At 46.0% G+C, this 13,643-nt stretch overlaps 1 protein-coding gene across 1 annotated transcript in view; it reads left to right on the top strand.

The window, feature by feature from the left end:
- Positions 1–13,643, top strand: part of LOC134350032 (L-gulonolactone oxidase-like) — a 46,505-nt gene that overhangs the window by 16,165 nt on the left and 16,697 nt on the right. The window contains exons 5-6 of the mRNA XM_063054941.1: positions 4,869–4,959; positions 8,445–8,630. Of these exons, the coding sequence (XP_062911011.1) occupies positions 4,869–4,959; positions 8,445–8,630 (277 nt within the window). The remainder of the gene's footprint in view (positions 1–4,868; positions 4,960–8,444; positions 8,631–13,643) is intronic.

Raw genomic sequence — 13,643 nt, 5'->3', positions numbered from 1 at the left:
TGTGTTGTATCTCAATAAATTAATAAACACAGAACACTGTACATTACGGTACAGGCAGGCTTTTCAGCCCACAATATTGTGCTAACCTTTTAACCAGCTCTAACATCAATACAACCCTTCCCTTCCACACAGTCAGCCATTGTTCTTTCACCCATGTGCCTACCTAAGAGTTTCTAAATGCCACTAAGGTATCTGCCTGTACCGCCAGCCCTGGCAAGGTGTTCCATGCACCCGCCATTCTCCGTGACATCCCCCAACGACCTTAAAATGATGCCCCCTGCTATTAGCCATCTCTGCCCTGGGAAACAGTCCGGCTGTCCACTCTATCTATGCCTCTCATCATCTTGTACACATCTATCAACTCACCTCTCATGCACCTTCACTCCAAAGAGAAAAGCTCTAGCTCACACAACCTATCTTTATAAGACATGCCCTCTACTCCAGGCAGCATCCTGGTAAATCTCCTCTGCGCCTTCTCGAAAGCCACATCTTTCCTATAACGTGGTGACCAGAACTGAAGTGCGGTCCAACCAGCGTTTGAGCAGGATCGAGTCAGTACTCAGTGATAAATAATGTATAAATTGCTCGTACTCCATCACTGAATTCTTGCAGGTAAGCAACCTTACTGCTCAGTGGGTGAGTGATTAACGTGTGTCATGTAGTGAACCTGGTGATTACAGCTGAGAAAACATTAGTGAGGTTAACAACCCAGTGAAACACTGCAAATTAATTATCACAGCACGCAACAAAACTGCATTCAGCAACTATCAATATTTAACAGTGAGGTTATTAAATAAAGGCTGTTTATTGTCTGCCGGCTGTGACATTTCTGCGAAATCACAAGTTGATGAAAATAACAGGACTTGGCACAGTACCACGGGGGTCCCGTTCCAACTGATTACAGGGGCAGGAAATGGATTCAGGTCACCAGACGAGTAAACACGCACAGGGAGAGGCCAAGACCGGAGGACACAGCCTCAGGATAGAGGGGCGTCCTTTTCGAACGGAGAGGAGGAGGATTTTTTTTAGCCAAAGAGTGGTGAAGTGGTGGAATTGTTTGCCACAGGGAGCTGTGGAGGCCAAGTCTTTACATATATTTAAGGCAGAGGTTGATAGATTTTTGATTGGTCAGGGTATGAAGCTATAGGGGGAGAAGGCAGGAGATTGGGGGTGGGAGGAGAATTGGATGAGCCACAATGAAATGGTGGAGCAGACTTGATGGGTAAAATGGCTTAATTCTGCTCACATATCTTGTGATCTGATGCACTGGCAAACATCTGTCCTTCCACCAACCTCCATGTCATAGAGTAATAGAGTTGTCCAGCAGAGAAACAGCCCCTTCGGCCCACAAAATCCATTCTAACTTGCTCCATCTCCACTAATTCTATTGGCCCTCTGTTCCTTGCCCACTGAAGTGCCCATGTAAATGCCTCTTAAACGTATTGACTGTATCTGATTCCACTCATTCTCTGGACGGGAGTTGCAAATACCACCCATTCTGTGGGAAAAATCTGTCCCCAGATTTTAAATCTCCTTCCCTACACTTCATTGGTCAGATCACATTTGGAGTATTGTGAGCAGCTTTGGGTCCCTTACCTGTGAAAAAATATACTGCGTTTGGAGAAGGTCCGAGGAGATTCACAAGAATAATTCTAGGAATTAAAGAGTTAACATACGAGGAGCGATTGCTGACTTTGGGCCTGTACCTGCTGGTGTTTAAAAGAATGACGGTGGAATCCCATTGAAACCTATCAAATATTGAAAGGCCCAGATAGAGAGAATGTGGAGGATGCTTCCTATAGTGGGGGAGTCTACGACCAGAGGGAACAGCCTCAGAATAAAGGGACATCCATTTAGAACAGAGATGAGGAACAAAGATGACAGACGGAAACGGATATGACATAATGGCCGACGGCACTTCTGGTTTTGTCTCCTAGCTGGTTTTTTTTGGCACCGTGCCAACCCTGATTGGACTTTGGACTTTACTCAACTAGGGTTAGTTAGAGTTACTTAGTTAGGGTTACTTAGGGTTACTTAGTTAGGGTTACTTAGCTAGAGAGCAGTGAATTTGTGGAAAGTATTGCCACAGATGACTGTGGATGCCAAGTCTTTGGGTGCATTTAAAACAGAGGTTGATAGCTTCTTGATTAGTCAGGGTGTCGAAGACTCCAGAGGAAAGGCAGGAAAATAAGGTTGAGGGGGATAATAAATCAGCCATGATGGAACGGCAGAGCAGATCAGATGGGGAGTGGTAGTGGCGTGTATAGCTAGGGGGCACTGGCACTAACTTATCACACAGAGGTGGGGCTGGCCTGTCATGATTTCTCCTAAATAAGACAGCGGGTGGAAGGTGAAGAGGGTAAATGGAGAAGGTGAGGGGCGAATCCAGATGGAGACAGAGGACCAGTGAGAGGGACACACAAGAGCCTGGCTGTCAGGAGGTCTGGGTCACTGTGGCACAGCCTGGTACCGTAGAGCAGCACTTTACCGCACCAACACTCAGTTCCATTCGCTGTCTGCAAGGAGTTTGTATGTTCTCCCCGTGATCGTGTGGGTTTCCCCTCAGGCTCAAGTTCCTCTCACGATCCAAAGACGTACAGGTTAGGGTTGAAGGGCTGTGCAATGCTACGTTAGCGTCGGAATTGCAGCGACCCCGTAACCGTCACTGATTTGTTTTGACACAAAATGGTGCGTTTCACTGCATGTTTCGATGTACATCCGACAAATAGAGCACATTATTAATCTAACCCGCCAGCCCTGGTTGACAACCGACCAGGAGCCCTGCCCCCATCCCTGTCTCATCCCTGAGTTAACTGACGGCTCATGAAACAGCACAAAGTCTTTCAAACAAGATCTGAAATACAGTCTGACAAGAATCAACTTCTGCTCTCCTGCGGAGTCATTAAAATCCTTGAGTGCTGATTGGTCTTGATAAGTGTGCTTTTCAGCAGAGTTTTCACATAAACGGGGTGATTATATACAGACAAGATCAGCTCTATCAGTATGTGTGTGTTTGGTGTGTGTGTGTGTGTGTGTGTGTGTGTGTGTGTGTGGGGGGGAGAGTTTGGTGAGTGTGTGTATGTGTGTGTAAATGTTGGTGTATGTGTGGGGGAGTTCGGTGAGTGTGTGTGTGTGTGGGAGAGATCAGTGAGTGTGTGTATGTGTGTGTAAATGTTGGTGTATGCGTGAGGGGGTTCGGTGAGTGTGTATGTGTGGGGGAGAGTTTGGTGAGTGTGTGTATGTGTGTGTAATTGGTGTATGTGTGAGGGGGTTCGGTGAGTGTGTGTGTGTGGGAGAGTTCAGTGAGTGTGTGTATGTGTGTGTAAATGTTGGTGTATGTGTGGGAGGTTCGGTGAGTGAGTGTGTGTGTGTGTGGGAGAGTTCGGTGAGCGTGTGTATGTGTGTGTAAATGTTGGTGTATGCGTGAGGGGGTTCGGTGAGTGTGTGTGTGCGTTCAGTGAATGTGTGTGTAGGGTGTGGTGCTATACGTGTGTATGTCTGCTGATGTTTGCGTATAAGTGTAGGCATGTCCGATATCTGTATGTTGGATGCTTTCCTGGTGTCATGGATTCTTGATTATCTGATGGGAAGACTACAGTACGTGTGCCTGTAAGACTGTCTGTCCGACAGAGTGATCAGCAGCACTGGGGCTCCACAGGGGACTGTCTTGTCTCCCTTTCTCTTCACCATTTACACCTCGGACTTCAACTACTGCACAGAGTTTTGTCATCTTCAGAAGTTTTCTGATGACTCTGCCATAGTTGGATGTATCAGCAAGGGAGATGAGGCTGAGTACAGGGCTACGGTAGGAAACTTTGTCACATGGTGTGAGCAGAATTATCTGCAGCTTAATGTGAAAAAGACTAAGGAGCTGGTGGTAGACCTGAGGAGAGCTAAGGTACCGGTGACCCGTTTCCATCCAGGGGGTCAGTGTGGACATGGTGCAGGATTACAAATACCTGGGGATATGAATTGACAATAAACTGGACTGGTCAAAGAACACTGAGGCTGTCTACAAGAAGGGTCAGAGCCGTCTCTGTTTCCTGAGGAGACTGAGGTCCTTTAACATCTGCCGGACGATGCTGAGGATGTTCTATGAGTCTGTGGTGGCCAGTGCGATCATGTTTGCTGTTGTGTGCTGGGGCAGCAGGCTGAGGGTAGCAGACACCAACAGAATCAACAAACTCATTCGTAAGGCCAGTGATGTTGTGGGGATGGAACTGGACTCTCTCACGGTGGTGTCTGAAAAGAGGATGCTGTCCAAGTTGCATGCCATCTTGGACAATGTCTCCCATCCATTACATAATGTATTGGTTGGGCAAAGGAGTACATTCAGCCAGAGACTCATTCCACCGAGATGCAACACTGAGCATCATAGGAAGTCATTCCTGCCTGTGGCCATCAAACTTTACAACTCCTCCCTTGGAGGGTCAGACACCCTGAACCAATAGGCTGGTCCTGGACATTTCATAATTTACTGGCATAATTTACATATTACTATTTAATTATTTATGGTTTTATTACTATTTAATTATTTATGGTGCAACTGTAACGAAATCCAATTTCCCTCGGGATCAATAAAGTATGACTATGACTATGACTATGACTATGACTATGTTTGTGTGTTTTGCATATGTGTGTAGATGAGTGTGTCTGGTGTGTATATGCTATGCGTACAGTATGTGTCTGTTGTGTGAGGTGTATCCAAGGACCTTGCCTAATGCAGTTGTGTGTTCTGTTTATGTACTGTGCATTTGTTCTGTCCATGTATGATCTGTGTGCTTTAAAGTGTTGTGTGTCTACTCTGTGAGAGTGTGCTGTGAGACTGTGCCTGTGTTTACACTAACTGCATGTCTTTGCCCCTGCAGTATTGGCGCGGTGTCAGATGTGTCTGTCGGTGGAGTGATTGGAACTGGCACCCACAACACTGGCATCAAGCATGGCATTCTGGCAACCCAGGTACTGGCTCTGCCCGCGGGCAATTGATCAGCAAAATAGTCCAGATACCACCACAATGTTTACCCGTCTCAGTCTCTTTCTCTCTGCAAGGAGGTCTCTGAAAGCCAAGGCTGCAAATGCTGAAAGCACTCAGCAGGCCAAGCGGTGGCTGTGGAGGGAGAAACAGCTGGTGATGCTGGTGGTTGTCCTTTGCTCAGGACCAACTCCCTCACCAGAGGTTTCCACTTCTCTGTCTGATCCTGACCAAGCGTCACTGAGATGAGTGACCACTCTGGACAACAAGTTTTTTCAAAAGTGTTGCTTCCTCACAATGTTTTTGTTTATAATAGAACATTTAAAGCTGAACACAAATATAATTTCAGACTACTTTTATCATGTAGGAATTTGGAGAAACTTCAATTAACTTTTATTGAATGTAATGTTTAATTGCATAATTGTGCTGACACTTTGCAATAGTTCTACTAAGCTAAAATGTTTTGTTGATGATTTTCATTTGTTCTCAGTCTCTAAGGTTTCTTGCTTAAGTGTCCAACAATAATCAGTCAGCATTGAAGGATTCCAGTTGCCCTGATACAGTTTCTCCAAGACCACAATGTCCTGGTGAAACCTTTGACCTTGCTCATCACTGACAGTGCTAAGAATCACAGGGATGAAGTCCAAATGGGAATATAGAAAACAAATTTTTAGTGACATGTTGTGCTTCAAGGTTTTGTACGTTTGAAACATGTTGTCAGCCATCTGCACGTAGTTTGGTGCTCTGTAGTTGCCAAGAAAATTTTCAACACACACTTGAATGCCTTCATGTGATTTCCTCCAGTTCCACCTGAAAATCATTTAACTTACTGTCATTAATGGCCTGTTTAATTTGTGGATCAACTAAAATGCCTTCCATAATCCTGGCATCAGTTATTCTGACTTCAATTATGAATTGAAATAACAAATATAATTTCAAAAAAGGTGTGTGACAGGGAAATTTCATGATGATTTTCATGATCAGCAGCTCAGAATCAATAAATACACCCAAACCTATTCAGGAAGCAAAATCTTGGTTGTCCAGAGACGTTGCCCCAAGTGCAGGTGGGTTAGGAGGATTCAGGGTCCCGTTTTACTCCGTCCTGCTGACCCACCAGAGTTCGGGGGTGCTGTCAATTGGTTTGCTATTGTCACATGTACCCAGCTACAGTGAAAAACCTTGTCTTGTACGGCAGCCATACAGATAATTCCCTCATGTCCGTGCCCCGAGGGAGAACAAGGGAAATCAATAACAGAATAGAGTATTACAGTTGTAGGAATAACTGATAATGTGCAGATTGTGACGTCAAGGGTCCATCTTATTGTACTAGGGAAACAATCAAGAGTCGTACAATAAAGGGGTAGAAGAGTCCTAGGCAGGATATATGCTTTCAGATTTTTCTATCCTCCGCCTGATGGGAGTATGGTCTTTGATTACACTGCAACACACACGAAATGCTGGAGAAACTCAGCGAGTCAGGCAGCATCTATAGAAATGAATAAACTGTCAACGTTTCAGGCTGAGACCCTGCTTTAGGACTGGAAAGGAAGGGGGAAGATGCCAGAATAAAAAGATACAAGGAGGGGAGGGAGAAACTAGCTAGAAAGTGATAGGAGAAGCCAAGTGGGTGGGAAAGGTAATCGGGCGGAGAGGAAGGAATCTGATAGGAGGGGAAAGTAGACCATAGAAGAAAGGGATGCAAGGGGATGTGTTAGGCAGGTGAGAAGAGATAAAAGGCCAGAGTGAGAAATAGGAGAGGGAGGGGGTGGGGGCGGAAAACATTTTTTTACCAGAAGGAGAAACTGGTATTGATGCCAAAAGGTTGGAGGTGAACCAGAAGAAATATAAGGTGTTGCTCCATCGCCCTGAGGGTGCCATGGACCAACACGTCAGAACGCAGATGGTTTGATGATGCTGGCTGCTTTACGGGGTCAGTGAGAAGTGAAGACAGAGTCCGTGGAGGGGAGGCTGGTTTCAGTGATGTGCTGAGCTGTGTCCACAGCTCTCTGCAGTTTCCTGTGGTCACGAGCAGAGCAGTTGCCACACCAAGTCGTGACGCATCTGGCTCGGCAGTTCACTACCTTGTGTCAAATGGATCCACAGAGACATGCCAAGTTTCCTGAGCCTCGGGGAAGTCGAGGTGTTGGTGAGCTATCTTGGCTGTGTCATCTACAGGGTTGGACCAGGATAGCCTGTTGGAGATGTTCTCTCCCAGGAAGCTTTCAACCCTTTCTACCTCAGTACCATCGATGGAGACAGGAGCATGCTCACTGCCCCGTTCCTGAAGTCAATGACCAGTTCCTGCTGGTGCAGCTCCTTGACCACGACGGCAGGAGCAGCCCCTCCACTGGCACCAGCGCTAGGCTGCTGAGATAAAGTCCCGGGGACTTCACGCTCCTGTCTACCTGCACTGGGTCCATAACCGTCCATACCCTTCCCATCCATGGACTTCAGAATCCGAAACCTTTATTATGGCCAAGTATGTGGACACATATAGGGAATTTGATGCCAGTTTCCCTGAGCTCTCGCTGTACAGAATCAAAAAGCAAACAAAACAATAGTGCAAATAAGGTGGACTTGGTTTATAATAGACTAAAATTCAAGTGTTCAGAAGACTGATGGCATACGGAAAGAAACTGTTATTGTACCCATTTGTCCTGGCATACAGTGATCTAAAGCGCCTACCAGAAGGAAGGAGTTGGAACAGGTGATGTCCAGGGTGTGATGGGTCTACAATGATGCTGCTTGCTCGCTTCCTGACTCTAGATGCATACAAGTCCGGGATCGAGGGCAGCTTCACGCCAATAATCCTTTCCGCAGCCCTGATGGTTCTTTGGAGTCTACTCTTGTCTTGTTTGGTAGCTAATCCAAACCAGACAGTGATGGACGAACAGAGAACAGACTGGATTATTCCTGAATAGAATTGAATCAGCAGCTCCTGAGGCAGGTTGTACTTCCTGAGTTGATGTAGGAAATATAACTTCTGCTGAGCCTTTTTGATAAGAGTGTCTGTGTTGGGTGTCCACTTCAGGTCCTGGGAGATTGTGGTACCCAGAAACCTGAAGGTCTCCACAGCAGACACAATACTGTTGAGTATAGTGAGTGGGGGGAGTATTGGGGGGCTCCTCCTGAAGTCCACCGTCATCTCCACAGTCTTGAGCGTATTTAGTCCAAGATTGTTCTGACCACACCAGAGGGCCAGACGTTCCACCACCCATCTGCATGCAGACTCATCACCGTCTCGGATTACTTATCGTAAACGTTGAAATCAAACCTGCATCCAGCTCATTCCACACTCTCACTACCCTCTGAGTGCAGAAGGTCGACCTCATGTTTCCCTTAAATATTTCACCTTTCACCCTTAACCCATGATTTCTAGATCTAGTCTCATCCAACTTCAGTGGAAAAAGCCAGCTTGCATTTACCCTCTCTGTACAGCTCGTAACCCATTAACGTGGCTTTGCATCCCCAGGTGGCGTCCCTGACCCTGATGACTGCTGCCGGCGAGGTCCTCGAATGCTCGGAGTCCGTAAACCGGGAGATATTCCAGGCTGCCAGGGTGCACCTTGGTGCACTGGGTGTGGTTCTAACCATCACCATCCAGTGCGTGCCCGCCTTCCGCATAGAACTGCAGCAATTCCCACAAACTCTGACAGAGGTACGGTACCAAGGGCGGCAGTGAGCAGTGATCACGTGTGGGCGACCAGGGTCGTAACTCTGACACAGGTCTGGCATCAGTTGGGTGATACTGTGGAGTAACCCCACTGGGTGAACTGTCCTACTAGGGAACAAAACCACTTGCATTTTCATAAGAGGCTTTGATCAAGTGGACAGCCGGAGACTTTTTCCTAGGACAGAAATTACTAATGTGAGCGAACCTAATTTTAAGGTGACTGGAGAAAAGTGCAGGGAGGGTGTCAGAAGTGGGATTTTTACACAGAGAATGGCAGGTGCATGGGGTGCTGCTACAGGCAGGTACTTTAGAGGCATTTAACTGGCCACCACAGACTTGCCGGACGATGCTGAGGATGTTCTACGAGTCTGTGATGGCCAGTGCTATCATGTTTGCTGTTGTGTGCTGGGGCAGCAGGCTGAGGGTAGCAGACACCAACAGAATCAACAAACTCATTCGTAAGGCCAGTGATGTTGTGGGGATGGAACTGGACTCTCTCACGGTGGTGTCTGAAAAGAGGATGCTGTCTAAGTTGCATGCCATCTTGGACAATGTCTCCCATCCACTACATAATGTACTGGTTGGGCACAGGAGGACATTCAGCCAGAGACTCATTCCACCAAGATGCAGCACAGAGCGTCATAGGAAGTCATTCCTGCCTGTGGCCATCAAACTTTACAACTCTTCCCTTGGAGGGTCAGACACCCTGAGCCAATAGGCTGGTCCTGTACTTATTTCCTGGCATAATTTACATATTACTATTTAATTATGTATGGTTTTATTACTATTTAATTACTTATGGTGCAACTGTAATGAAAACCAATTTCCCCCGGGATCAGTAAAGTATGACTATGACTATTTAAGAGACTCTTAGATAGGCACATGGATGAATGGGAAATGGAGGGATATGTCAGAGGGAAGGGTTAGGTTGATGTTAGAGTAGATTTAAAGATTCGCACCACATCACGGGCTGAAGGGCCTGTCCTGTGCTCTAGTGATTCACTGTATATTCTAGGTTCATAAACAGAGTCAGAGAGCAGTCCTGCACAGAAACAGGCCATCCAACCCATCAGATGACAGCCTGATCTTCTGCCTACGGCCATCAACGTGTACTGGGTCCATAACCCTCCCTACCCCTCCCATCCATGGACCTATCCAGACATGTCATAAACGTTGAAATCAAACATGCATCCAGCTCATTCCGCACTCTCACTATCCTCTGAGTGTAAAAGTTCTACCTCACGTTTCCCTTAAATATTTCACCTTTCACCCTTAACCCATGATCTCTCAATCTCATCTCATCCAACTTCAATGGAAAAATCCAGCTTGCATTTACCTTACCTGTACACCTCATAATTTTGTATACCTCTGTCAAATCTCTCCTCATTCTCTTACGCTCTGGAGAATTAAAGTCCTTTCCCTGTGACTCAGGTCCTGAGGTCCTGAGGTCCTGGCAATATTGATCAGAGTCTGGAAACACAGCTACCCTAGTTTCTCTAGCTTACCGCTCTGGTAAAAAGGGTAGCCACAGGCAAGTGGAACTCTAGACTTGCACCATTCTCCAATGGCCCTAAGGATTCCTCAGATTGAGAAAGGGGTTAATTCCCTTTGGGTTGGCCATCCTTTGTTGAAGATGACAGATGATGATGGAGAGGTAGGATGAAGGAAGAATGGATGGACTGCTGAAGTGTGTTCCCACAAAAGGTAAAGAAGAATACAGCATAGACAGAACCATCGGCCCAGCATGTCTCTGCCTACAAAAAGTAGTGGATGTAGCCCAGCCCATCACAGGAAAACCTTTCCCAACCATTGAGCACGTCTGCAAGGAGCACGGCCACAAGAAAACAGCATCTATCATTGGGGACCCCAACCATCAGGCCATGCTCTCTTCTCACTGCTGCCATCAGGAAGGAGGTACAGGAGCCTCAGGACCTGTATCACCGGGTTCAGGAACAGTTATTAGCCTTCAACCATCAGGCTCCTGAACCAGAAAGAATAAGAACAATAGAGTGATTGAAATCTACTGCTCAGAAACAGGCCATTCAGCCCACTTAGTCCATGCCAAACCATTTGACCTGTCCTATTGACCTGTACCCAGACCTTAGCCCTCTATACATCTCCCATCCATATACCTATCCAAATTTCTCTTAAACGTTGAAATCAATCCCACATCCACCACTTGCACTGGCAGCTCATTCCACATTCCCACTATCCTCTGAGAAAAGTTTCCCAACAGGTTTCACCTAAACATTTCACCTTTCACCCTTAACCCATGAGCTGCAGTTCTAGTCTCACCCAGCTTCAATGTTAAACCTGCTTGTATTTGTTCTGTCTATACCCCCCATAATTTTGTCTACCTTTATCAAATCTCCCCTCAATCTATTACAGTCCCAGGAATAAATTCCTAACCTATTTGACCTTTCCCATGAACACAGGTCCTCAAGTCCCAGCCACAACCTTGTACATTCTCCTCTGCTCTCTTCCGGTCTTATTTCGATCTTTCCTGGTTGGTGGTGTAACACCTCACACTTGTCTGCATTAACTTCTCTTATCTCAGCTCTGAACTGATTCTACAACTTATGGATTCACTTTCAAGGATTCACAACTCATGCTCCCGATGTTATTAATTATTTTTTTTTGTGTTTGCAGTTAATCTTCTTTTGCATATTGGTTGCTTGCCTGTCTTTGGGTGTAGTTTTTCCTTAATTATATTGTGTTTTCTTTTGCATTTATTTTGAATGCCCACAAGAAAATGAATCTCACAGTAATATATGGTAACATATATGTACTTTGCTAATAAATTTACTTCAGACTTTGAAATTAAACTAATCCCTTCCGCCTGTATTCATAACCTCCAATCACTTCATATATTCATGGGTCTAACTAAAACCTCTTAAGCACCCCTGTTGTACCTGCCACCACCCTGGTCCCTTTGCACCAAAATGCATGACCATACGCTGTATCCATTTGCCACTCCTTTGTTCATTCCCCTCATCGATCCAAGTCCTTCTGTGAACTGCTTGAAATTCTTCTGCACCCTCTCCAAATCATTCACACCCTTTCTGCAACAGGGTGACCAGAAATGCCCACAATTCTCCAAGTTCAGCCTTACCCAGCTGTAACATGATTTCCTGACTTTAAGGAATCCCACACTTTGTTAGAGGGAATAAAGATGGAGACTATTTTCTGAACAGGGAGTGAATTCAGAAACTGGAGGCACGAAATGTGACAAACACTGGTGCTCTCAGTGGGACGGGTTCCCTAAAACGAATGAGAAAACTAAATTCCTCCTCAGATCAGTGGGCTTGTGGACAGCAAAGATCACAATCAATAAATCTTAACTCCACAGCTCAACTGTGACAAAGCGAAGGTTTACAGGAGGAATTAAATACCACATATGCGAGATCAATTGTAATCTCTAAATTAAAAAAAAATAAATTACATTTCCTCACAAAAGGTAACAATGGGTCTTGAAGAATAAGAAGGTGAATTAGTTGTGGTTTAAACAGAGTAGATTTCAGGCATGGGAAAGAGAGAGAGAGAGAAACAGAGAAACAGAGTGTGATCTGTGTGTAGAGAGAGAGAGAGAGAGAGATAGAAAGAAATCCATTCATTTCATAACAGTCATCTTCCTCTGCCACCATTGCTAGTTCTCACTTGGTACAGGCAGTTTCTAATCCTTTCTGCACTGTTATAGCAGGGGACCATTCAGCCCATTCAGTCTATTCCGGCCCCTGTTAGACTAATCTTGCCAGATCCATTCCCCCTCTTTTACCCCACATTCCCACAAATTACACCATCTCCGGTTCTGACAGAATCATCCTCGCATTTCCGGTCAGCTTCCCCTTGCATCTGCTCACACCTCGCAGTTCAGCATTGTGAATCCATCTCTCTGGATCCCTGCCCTCCACGACCTGACATATCTTCCCCCAGGCTCCTGTGCTCTAAGGAGGACAACCAGCTCCTGCTGTGGCTGAAGTCCCTCACCCTGGCCCTAACTGGTAAATTTCCTCTACACCCTCTCCAACATTCACGCCACAGTGGGTATGCAGAGGATGTTTCCTATTGTGGGGGAGTTTAGGACCAGAGGGCGCAGTCTCAGAATACAAGGATGTCCCTTTAGAACAGAGATGAGGAGGAATTTCTTTAGTTAGAGGATGGTGAATCTCTGGAATTCATTGCCATGGATGCCTGTGGAGTCCTAGTCATTGGGTATATTTAAAGCAGATAAGTTGATTAGCTCTTGATTAGTCAGGATGTCAAACGTTACCGGGAGAAGGCAGGAGAATGGGTCATGATGGAATGGTAGAACAGAATTGTTGGGCAGAATGGCCTAACTCTGCTCCTCTGTCTTATGAGCTTATGGTCTTATGAGACCTGGATACTCTGTTCCAGCTCTAATGTATCCAGTTTCTGCACAGAAAACTTCATTGCTTCCGTTCTTTAAGCCTCTGCTAATGAATGCCAGGAGTTTTCACTTGACCTGTCACTTTAAAGAAATTATGTTCATGTACACCGGTCCCAACTCTACGTAGAGCTGCCACATTCAGTCTGGTAGAGCCTCTCTGTGATGGGAAGAGAGGAACTGTATGGAGGGAGGAACTGTCCCATCCTCTTGTGTGGGCATCCATTTACCTGAACCCCAGACCGAGACAACCTTTCACTAATATCTGCAGTCAAGGGTCAGAGTTGAGAGGGAGAGAGAGACTGAGAGACAGAGGGAGGGAGAGAGTGGGGGAGAGAGATTGTAAGAGAGAGAATGCGAAGAGCACGTGTGTGTGAGAGAGAGAATGATAATGTGCAAGAGAGAATGTGAGAGAGCGTGTGTGAGATTGAGAATGAGAGAGAGGGAGAGAGAGAATGCGAAGAGTGTGTGTGTGAGAGAGAGAATGAGAATGAGAGAGGGGGGAATAAGATAGAGGGGTAGGTAGATAGAGGTAGAGTTATGTGGTGGTGGGTGGTGCACAGAGATTCACAACCTCAGTCCGTCAGTCCTGG

The sequence above is a fragment of the Mobula hypostoma genome, chromosome 8 (genome assembly GCF_963921235.1).
Source record: "Mobula hypostoma chromosome 8, sMobHyp1.1, whole genome shotgun sequence".
NCBI lineage: Eukaryota > Metazoa > Chordata > Chondrichthyes > Myliobatiformes > Myliobatidae > Mobula > Mobula hypostoma.
Note: the sequence above shows the minus strand (reverse complement) of the source record. Positions and strands in the feature narration are given on the sequence as shown.